The sequence below is a fragment of the Spermophilus citellus genome, assembly GCF_964194105.1.
Source record: "Spermophilus citellus genome assembly, chromosome: 7".
In the NCBI taxonomy this organism is placed as follows: domain Eukaryota; kingdom Metazoa; phylum Chordata; class Mammalia; order Rodentia; family Sciuridae; genus Spermophilus; species Spermophilus citellus.
The window spans coordinates 82,610,428-82,621,756 of NC_138188.1; the positions used below are offsets into that span (position 1 = coordinate 82,610,428).

At 32.4% G+C, this 11,329-nt stretch overlaps 1 protein-coding gene across 4 annotated transcripts in view; it reads left to right on the forward strand.

Moving 5' to 3' along the window:
- The first annotated feature begins 7,828 nt into the window (after positions 1–7,828).
- Positions 7,829–11,329, forward strand: part of ARL6 (ARF like GTPase 6) — a 33,486-nt gene continuing 29,985 nt past the window's right edge. Inside the window, exons 1-2 of one of the 4 annotated variants that reach the window (XM_081300613.1) lie at positions 7,829–8,924; positions 11,259–11,323. In XM_081300613.1, coding sequence (XP_081156739.1) covers positions 8,717–8,924; positions 11,259–11,323 — 273 coding nt within the window. In that variant the 5' untranslated portion in view covers positions 7,829–8,716. Of the gene's footprint in view, positions 8,925–11,253; positions 11,324–11,329 lie in introns of all 4 variants that reach the window. The other 3 variants (XM_081300614.1, XM_081300615.1, XM_081300616.1) reach the window with 3 other exon arrangements.

The following is an 11,329-nucleotide window of genomic DNA, read 5'->3' on the forward strand; positions in this document are numbered from 1 at the left end:
CCCTTATTTTCATGAGTTAAATATGAGCTTATATAAAAAGCCACACTAATATTAACCTTTCTATGTTTTCCCATATTTATAGTTAGTTCATCCTTAGGACAGTCCTAATTTTCCTTTGTTCTAGAAAGACCAATATCACTTAAGTTTTTGAAATCATGATGGATGTCATAAATAATGCTAATTCACAAAAATGAGTGACATACTATTATTTTCAATTTTTTACCTAATTTAAAACATTCTCTTCTACTGCTTCTATGATTTAAAAATCTCTCTTCGACATTTAGTTATTTGTAGAATAAACTGCATGGATTTTAGGTAAAAACCACTTTTGATATTTTTCATATAAACATATCTTCACTTAATTAGGGAAGCCAGAATTTAATTAATTCTACTAGCTCAACTGTCACACAAACTTTTGCTCTTTATAATTCTCATACAGTAATACCATTATTAAAGACATAATGAAGATTTTCTTTAACTATGCATGCTTTATTTTCATGTATTATTTTTCTCTTTAAAATAAGTCTACTTAAAATGTGGTCTATAGAAACTTTATGACAAAATCAATGACCACTTGCTTGCTAACAAATTTGTAAGTGAACAAGCTATTATTCTTTCAATGTGACTGATGTTAAAGTGTTTTGAATATCTATTGGTATATTATCTAGAACTATTATTGCCATATCCTTAGAGGTATCTTTAAGATAATGATGCCTATTATGGACAGTGAATTATTGAGGCTTTTTAAATTTTTCTGCACTATATAGAAAGTAAGGTTTAATGTATATAAAGATTTTTTAATGGAGTTTTGAATCTATCTAATGTGTTCATTCTTCCCATGCCATATATGTCTTCAAAGAAAATTGTATTAATATACTATGCAAAAATCTAATTTTCTTCTTATAAAAATTCGAGCTCTGTTATAATTTTAGGTTTATCAGGCCTCCAAGATTTAAAAAAAATTAAAATGTGAAATGGAAGCATTTTGGTGGAGGGTGTGGGGCATGATACTTGAACAGGGCCAACAAATGTGAAGATGAGTAACACTTGATTTTAATAATTCCTCTGTGTGCTAGATTTATGGTCCATTATTAATCATTTTGTTAATCAAAGTCCATCTTATATTGTAACATTTAAAATTTGAATATATGTAGGATATTAATGTCTTTGGACATTTCTCATAAACCATACTTAATTTTTATTTTGTGTGTAATGTAAATTTCAACAGTTACTTTTTAAATTTTAAGGGATAATTGTTAATTGTCTATGTTTTCTAAAATGTTAGTTATACCTACCATATTAACCTCATTTTTGAAAAATCAGAAGCAGACTATGAATATAGAACATGACAACAGACCAAATACCCTTCAAATTGAGGAAAACACAAAAAATAATGGGATAGTTGTGTTACAATTGTTGCTTACCTCATTTTAAACAAACAACCAAGAAAAATAAGAAAAGAAATCTATCAGGGACTAAAGCTGGGGCTCAGCGGTAGCACACTTGCCTGGCATGTGTGAGGCACTGGATTTGCTTCTCAGCACCACGTATAAATAAATAAAAATTAAAACTGTATCAACAATTAAAAAAATTTTTAGAAAAGCCCAAAGAAAATTATGTCATGTTAGTTACTCTTACTGTTAATTTTGAAACTGAGAAAATTTTGAAAATAAGAATCTCTAATAAGGCCACTAATAGTTATTTAAATGTATATCAATATATAAAATTAGGAAAAGATCTTATGAAAATATAAAAAACAGAACAGTTTAATTTTAAAAGTTTTATTAATAAGGAAAATGATCAAAATTCTTAACATTTCTGTACTCTGGTTTTTATTTCTAAGGCTTATCTAATTTAAAATTTTGCTTAACAATCAAATATATTATTATACATTGAATATTGGACTGTGAAAATATTTTATATATATTAATGAATTATCCCATTCTATTATTCAATTAAGAGCATCTATAAGATACAGATGAACGAATCAAAAGTGTTATTTTTTAACACCAATTAGTCTTTTAAGCAGTTGTATAAATGTTACATAGTACTCTTTTAAAATATGGTACTTACATATTAATTGTGATCTTTTGATCTCCAAATGCTTAAATTTAGATTACACTGCAATTGCACTGCATATTTTATATCTTCATTCAGTCTCATAATGCTTGTAACTTTCCAGTTGTCAAAGAAGTTGAAACCAAATTCCATAACACAATGGCAAGAATCTCTATTCTTTCTGAAGTCATTCTTCTTTTATTTATTACTGCTCAGATATTCCATAGAACATTTGCTTTCTCATGAATAAATGTACGCATGGAAATATAAAAACACAATCTTGATAACCCTACATTAAATGCAATCACTAAATATCTGTAATTTAATATAAACAACAGAAAATCATGATTTGTCCAAATCTCAGTGTTAATTTCTTTACACTCTGAAATGAATATAACAACAACAACAACAAAAATATAGGAAGTCATGTCTACTGCTGTTCCAAAATTATAATTCCTAAATTTTAAAATATGATAACACTGATAAATTTTTAAAATATATGTATGTATCTGTAAATTCATTCACTCATCCAACTAATGTTTATTGAATATAACCTCATACTAGTGTCCTTTTCAAAGCTCTGAGGATAAATAGTGACCAAGACAAGCAAAGTCCCTGTCTCATGAAATTGACTTTCTAACAGTAAAAACACACAATAAAGATATAATGATGTGTTGAACTGGTAATTATATTAATCATGTTACATAGTATGACATTGACTCCTTCACATTAATTAGTAACTGAAATCTCTAGACATGACATTTATATTGATACCAGAATAACATGAAGAAAATAGCCATGAGAAAATCCAGGGTAAGAGCATTCCAGGCAGAAGGAATATTAACTATGTATGGGAATTTGGAGTATTTGAGAACAGTATATAAAGAGAACAGTGGTACACAGTAATGAGGCAAAGAAGGAGGCAAAAAGGAGATAAGGTACAAGGACATGAATAAGGTCACTGGAATAATTAAAAAAAGAAAACACTGACTTTTGTTAGGATGGAAGTAGTGGAGATGAAGACAAGTCATGGACTTTGGATATGTTTGGAGACAAGGTTTGCTAATGGACTGGGAATGAGGGATGAAGAAGAGAGAAAAAAATCAAAGCTAAATTCCATATTTAGGGAATAGACAATTGATTCATTGGTGGTAGAGAAGAAGCAGATTTGGAAGAAAAATCAAATCTGAGATGACTAATGCCTGAGATGACTGTTAGGTATCCAAATTGAGCTACTAAGTAGACAGCTGCATCTGAGAGTTCCAAGGAACATTTAGGAGCAGAGATTAGGATTTGTAAATCATCCATATATACATGGTATTTAAAGTACAGAACCTAGGAAAATCCTATAGATAGAGAAGTGTGCCTATGATTGAGCTCCAGGGCACTGCAATGTTTAGAAGGTGGGCAGAGAATTAGAAACCAACAAAGGAAACTAAGGAATGTTAAGAAAGAAAGAAATGCAGTTAGTCATTTGGATTAAAGGTTTTTAATCCAAATGAATGTAATTCAATGTATTGGAATTTAACAATATTTATTCTTTGGATTTGAAGTGAAATTAAATTGTGAATGATGGAATAAGATTGCTCTCCAATTTTTTGCTGTTCTAGCATAGCCAAAATCAGAATTAGAACAATGAAATTGCCCTTTGATTTGGCAACATTGACAAGAGCAGTCTCTCTCAAGACCTCAAAAAGGGCAGTTTCTGTGAAACCATGAAATCAAAGCTTGGCTGAAGTGGATTAAGAAGAGAGATAAGTAAAAAGCAGACTCAGAATCTATAAACAATTCTATCAAAATGTTGTGTTGTAAAGGGAGCAAGTGAAAGGAGCTAAGGCAGTAGGTGAAGGGAGATGTAGGGTCAAGAGAGCTCTGTGGAGATTTTTTGTTCTTTTATTTACATAAAGGATACTAAAGCATATTTATATACTAATGAGAGTACTTTGGCAGACAAGAGAAAACTGATAATGCAAGAGAAAAGATAATTATGGCAAAGGTCTGGAGGGGTTAGAATTCAGAGCACAAGTAGGGATATTAGTTTTTTATAGGAGCAGGGACATAAAACTCCAATAAGAGGGAAAGGTGACTTTGTAATATGGAGGTAGATTAGTAGATTTGTGGTGGTGAGGTAAAGATGTTACTATGTGAGTAGTTTAATTTTACAAAGGAAAGTCAATATGGGGGTGGTAAGGGAGTATAGAATGGAAGAGAGATACATAAATATTTGCAGAATAGGAAAGTGAATATAGATGTATGTTATATATACATACAGACATAGTTAATGGGTATTTGTGTGTTAATACAGGATAGAAAAAAACCTAGAAAATATTTCAAAGCATCTTTGTTAAATATAAGTAATTTTATTGGAAGACCTAAAACTTTTGCTTTCCAAGGACTCTTGATAAGAGTCAAGTGATTGAGGACTTCTTAAATGCTATAGATACTTCTCATGGTTTTTTTTTGTCTATTACAGAGTAAATGGCAGAAATAATTTTTAGCCATTCATTATAATCTGAGGCCTATAAAATTTAAATTAGCTAAATCCTGAAAGATGTATATTGTATACTAAACCGTCAATTTTCCTGAATACTATTTTGGAGGTTTTGAGCACTCATCTGAATTTTTAAAAATAAATAAAGACAAGTGAGAACTAATCTTTAGGTAAAAATTATTATTTTTGTTTCATATGGAAAACATAAATAGTTTCTATAATTTGGGAAAAACATGTGGGCAATATGGTTGTTTTGTTCATTGCTTCCCTCCCTATTCTAACATAAGGATGTGATCTTTTAATAGTGCTTGGTGCTTTATTTCTGGATAGGCTGTATGAAATTCAATGTATTGGAATTTAATGATATTTATTCTTTGGATTTGATGTGAAATTAGATTGTGAATGATGGAATAAGATTGTTCTCCAATTTATTGCTGTTCTAGCATAGCCAAAAATATAAAGATAATATGTGTACATATAAATGTGTATTTGATTAAACACTTTAGATATTTAAATGGCCATATCAAATTTTAAATGGTAGATGATATCAACAGTTGCAGTGCACTCAAAATAATAGTTCTAAACACCTTTGTAGCACAAATCCTAAAGCTTAATACTAAATAGCATTTTTCTATAAAATACTCAAGTAACATCAGTCTAGGTTGAGACATTTAATCCTTCATAGAGCTATATTTGACTAAGGGGGAAACTGCAGCTAAAAATATTTTTTGCTTCCTATGTGATTCTTTCAAAGTATCTCTTAAAGTGACATAAAGCTATTTATCATTAATTAAGGATTTAGCACTATACTCATCTACTTTTACAAAAGGAGGGGAAGATCTATTTATGAAAATAAGGAAGCACAGCACTACATTATTATTTTTCAATATTGGTATTTTATCACCATTTAGAGCTTCAATATATGCCTTTCACTCAGGATCCTTACACAGCCTATGTTCTCTTTTCTGGTTGTAATCACAATATGGCAGAGATAAACACAGTATAACGGTGTTAACTGAACTGCAATCCTACCTATTATCTACTTTGCTATACCAGTAAAGTAGTTCAAATTTATTTGAATGTGGTATTGTTTTCATCTTACAAAAATCTACTATAATATTATGATGTTCCATGTAAATTTTCATGTGCTGGCATGCTTACAAGTTAATAGTGTTATAGAATGCTCAGCTCTCAACCTGAGAGATTGTTTGTAGTGAATTGCATTACATGTCATCTATTTGCTGAAAGAATATGATGTTTAGCAAAACTACCTGCTGAGCAACATAATAAGATTTTTGTACAAAGTACAAATTAATAATTATTGTATTTTATTTTTCTATGATTTCCTAAGAGGAATTATCAGGGTCTTACAGATGGAGTAAGCCTGTTTATTAAAATATATTAGCAAATAAAAGTTACAGTTCTGGTGGTTGAATTTGTGATGTTTTTGTATTGATGTATTCCTAATGTAATTTATTTTTAGTTTATGAAATGTAGATGTTCTTTAGCTACTTTAGTAATTCTGAATGCAAAATCATAGCTGTAGTAATTAATAATGTCATTATTGTCTACACATAAATTCACATGAATCATAATAAATTATACATATTTTTAGTGACTTTACACTAGCAAAATATTTTCTGAGATTCAAGTGAATTAAATTTTTTATTGCAGAGGCACTACTGTACACAAATTGCAGATAACAAAAGACACAGAACATCTCGCTGTTCAAATACAGCTTTAGACCATCAATGTTTGTTCCAAAAACTTCCAATAAATTATAAACCAGAGATTTTCTATATTCTTTTAAAAGTTGCTGGTAAGACAATATGTTAAAAATATCAAGAATTAATCAGAATAGTGTTATATTCAATGTATCTTCTTCTCATCTTTTTTTATAATTTTGCTACAGTTCCAAAACCCAGTATGAAGTTAAAACTGGCCAAAAAAATCTAAAACTCTTTTCTCTTGCACATATATATTATGTAGTTTTAAGAAAATTACATACCATTTTTAAAGCTTGTTACTCTCAAACTAACTTCTTAAATTGAATGGAACAATTTTATGTTGAGCCTCTGAGTGTGCTCAACACACAGAGCATTTTCAGTTGGCAAAGTACAAAAACAACAAACTCAATCATATTAAATATTTGTCATTTTTATTAGGTTGACAATTTCCAAATTGGGTAAATTGTTTGTTTCATGACAACTAATTCATCTCTAATAATAATAAAAATTATCATTTTGTTTACTTTTTCTTGTTAAGAAATATGTATCTACCTAAGTCTACTGTAAAGTTGGTGCTCAATCTGCCTATTACATTTGTAGTTTTCACCCAATGTTTTGTACTATGTAAAAACATGAACTCAACCTAAATAAGAAAAGTAAGATCTATCCATGAAAGTTTTCTAGAACATGCAATTTCTTCTTAACTGAGGGGAAACAAAACAAAATTGTTGTAGTCTATCTACGAGCAAATATCTTCCATCTCTTATTAAAGTGAGTACAATACTCAGAAACAAAGAAAATTGATCAATACCTACTAGTAAATGCACTCAGGGCCAGAAATTAAAGGACCATGATATTTAATAATTGGGTCAAGTAAAAAATTTCAGAACAAAGGAAGGCAGGAAAATATGTATTAAACACCTATGTGTCAAACAGTTACACTTCTGTTATCTCTTTAATCCTCAGAAACAGTAGATAAAATAGTATGTTTTTGACGGTGAGGAAGGTGAAGCATAGAGAAGGGTTAACTGGCCTAAGGAGACACCACAAAGCATAGTATATTTCATAGTATGTTTTCTACAAGACCACTCATATGTTAATACTTTTAGATATGCAACTACAGGATTTTTGTTTGTTAGTTTTTGCTTGCAGCAGAGTCACAGCCCAGAACACTTCCTTCACTGTAAAAACAGCTACATTTGCAAATTTCCAAAATCAACAAAGAAAAAAGCCCCCATCATAATATGTGTACAATCCTCCCCACCATCATTATATTGATAGAATTTCTTTTTTCACCCTTATAGTCCATTTAAATAGGCCAAATTAATTGATAGGCCAAAGAACAGGTAAAATAATAAACGTAACACTAATTAGTAGAAAAGGAAAAATAAAATACCATACTCATGGTTAATGAGGGAAATGAAGAGATGAAACTTCTTTAAAGAACATTTAAATCATGAAAGCCATTCATGGAGAGGTGAGGCTGATGGGACCAGATAGACTGAAAGGCTGGCAAAAAAAAAAAAATCCTACATCTTTAAAATGACTACCAGTGTGAACTGTGGGGGAAATGTGGGGGGAAGTATACGTGTACATATTTTGAGGATCATTAGTTTCTACTACAATAATACACAAGCGCAATTTAAGAAAGTGGCCAACTTTTAAATACAGCGGATTAGATTTCTGGGGACCATAATCTAATCACAAAAGATTAGACCTGGTGGAAATCACTCCAAGAGACCAGAGAGCTAAGAAGCAGGAGTACAAGCTAACTTCCTTTGCCAAATAATGTCTTTTACTTTTTATTTTCCCTAGCCTAAAAGGAAAAAAAAAAAAACACGCTATTGACAGTAACTATACTACTTTAAAAACAAAACAAAACAAAACAAATTTCTCTCCTCTCTCTCACCACATTAACAGCCCTACTGTCTTACTTCTTAGGAGTCAGGGGTCGGAATAACCCAGGGGAGGGTGGGTGCGATGGGCAGTGGGACAACTCTGGTACACATCTGTGCCTCAGGGGACACAGCTTTGTCCTGCAGTGCCAGGAGGAGGCGTTCTGGGTGCCACTCAGAGCGCTATCTACTACGAAGACCGAGAACTGCAGCGGGAGACCAGCCTGGAGAAAGACATCTCAACAACCAAAGCGGAAGTAAAACGCTACCCAGCAGGCTCTGCGCGCCTACAACTCCCATCATGCTTCATCTGTGACTGCGAAGCTCCTCGCAGAAATCGGCGGCTCGACTTTTCACCTGTGCTCACATTTTCCTTAATAGAGTTCCTCGGCAGGTCTCTCGTCTTTCACCGGAGCTCTTGGATCCCAGAAACAAGGGCGCCAAGGCTGAAACGCAAAGACCCTCAAGGAGGCGTGGCTTCAGGACCGGAAGAAACTCCTGTTGCCAAGGGAACGCCGCGCGCTAAGGCGCCTGCTCAGCCCCTGATGCTCTTGCTGAGGCTGAAGCTGCCAGTTTCCCCAACTAGTAGAGAGGCGGCTTTGCCCAAGACAAGGGATCTTTCCGATGGAGTCCTAGAGAGGAAGGCTGAGGCACTTCCGTACCAGATTTCCTTCTCAGAAGCTGATACTAGCGAGTGCATCCATTCCGGTTCCTCACAAGCTCCTGGGCCCTCCAGACCAGCTTCAAGATCAGGTATCTCCTTATTTCCCCAGTTTTTGTGGCCAGAGGTAAACCTCTCCCCCTTAGCTTTAGGAGTTCTCTTTACTCTTTCCCACGTTTTGTGCTCCACTCGAGTAGTTGTTTCTAATGTGTGAAAGATGGAAAAGGAGAATTGGACTTCTGTGGTGAGTACTAGGGACCCTAGAAAACGTATTGAACTGGTTTGGGCGAATAGTGTTTGGTTAGTTTTAACACTGTGCAACTTGAGCCTTTTTATGATTTATGGGGAATTACAATAGAAATTTCGCTATCAAAAACCGAAAGTCAAATAAGCATGTTTACTTGGTGTAATAAAAGGTGCAAAAATTTACTCGACAAACATGTTTAAAGTTTACAAAATACCATTCATGGGTTTTCTCTGCCTGATCCTATCTCTGTCTGCAACTTACTTTCCAAGTTATTAACTGGATAATATCCTAATTTTTCTGGGCTTTTCTAGTAACGTGTAATCTTTTAGGAAGCTGATTCTCAGTAGCCAGGAAAAGGAAAACAGATGAAAAACTGAAAAGGTAGATTGGAGATAGATTGTGAAAAACCTTAAAAAGTGCATAACCACTGCTTTAGAGATCATCCAAAGGACAGAGAGGCCAAGCAACTCACAAAGTCATACATCCAGGGCCATGGCCAATACTCAAACCCAAGTATTCTAGATTCAAGTACATAGTTGTTATTACAGCAAATCGATCTCAGGTGTCTTAATTCTGCCACTGTCTGTTTAGAAAGTAAGATTTTAAGCTAAAGTTATATTTTGTTTCTAAGCTATCAGATAGTGGTGCTCTGCCTAGCTAACGCTTGCCAATCTCAACATCAGCTTTCTACTTTTTGCCTAAAACAAGACTATAATTTTCTCCAAAAATAAGCTTTAGCACAGTTTTGATAATAAGAACAACTTGGAGAGTGAAAAAGGCTAAGTGTACTTTGTGACATGTGTCTCATTTTTTTAACTGTTTTTTATTATCCAACTCTGAATGTTTAGGTTTGCGATGGTCAGATTGGGATAGTCTTCTCATCTATTATAGTGTCTCAGTCTGAGTGGTGGTGGGGGAGGGGTTTCTTAATAAGAATTACCTGGACTAATCTCAGATTAGTCATAATTAGCCTTTGGAAAGCCTTATTGTTGTCCAAGATCTTTCTTTCTGGAAACTTAAACAAGAAGAATGAAAGAAAAAAGAAAAACATGAGATAAGAAAAATTCTATAGAAGCACAGAAATTTTCATAGCATATTTTTCTTCATAACTGAAGTGAAATCTTCTGTGGAAAGTGTGCAAACCATTTAATAAATCTATCATATTCTGAAAACATACCAGTATGAGAGAAGGGCTTTATCAAATGATCAAATGTATTATAAAGGGAGGTGAATTAAAAGATTGTAGCCCTGATCTAGGTATAGACAGATCCATAAAAAGAGAGTAGATCAGATTTCCCAAATTATGTGCAATTGAAATACTTCCCAACAAAGTTTTCATGGACAGATATTCATCAAAAATACTACTGGCTTTGTATACCTCTTGGAAACTTGCAGTCCAAATGCTAAATCATATTAAAGAGTTTCAGGAGTATGGCCCTGCAGAAACCTGTTTAAATTGAGAGAATACCAAATTTCTAAAACTTACATAATCTTGGAAACCTTTTAAATATAATTCATAAAATCATCTTCCAAAGAGTACTATATGGAATATGCTGAAATACAGAATCTACTAACACACCCAAACCTGTATAAAAAATATAGAATGTGAAAAAAAGTTGAAAAAATTAGTCCATCTATAAGGGTTGGTAAAAAAGAAAATGATACCAGAATAAAATGACTATCATTGTATTAAAGAAAAGAAGCCACAGCCCCTTCCCTGCCTCACTTCTTATACCCAGATGTTTCAGGCAAAACTTAAACTTCAAAAACTTCAAAATCATTATTTTCTTCAAAAGGCAGAAAATATTTTGGGGTTAATATGTTTAAAATATTGAGGAGGAAAAGTGTTTCTGGGCCTAATGCTGAAGAAAGAAGCTGGAGAAAACATTATAAATATTACAGGATAGAAATTAAAACTCCTTTACAGCACAAAACAACATAAATAATAGTAAAATTTTATTGGTTAAAACTATGCAATAGTATGGCATGGCAAGGGCTCTCACATGCCAATAGTAAAAAGTAATCAATAGAAAAATAAGCATCAGAATATAGCTGATAATTCATAAAAGAAGAAATGTTAATGGCAATTAAATTCTGAAATGATGTTCAGTTTCATTAGTAGTGAAATAAATACGAATTTAAACAATACTGAAATACCATTTTTTTACTTTTAGATTAGCAAATATTGAAAAATTAACCATAACCTGTATTGACAAAAGGAATAGAAAGCTTCATCCACTGTTGGTAAGT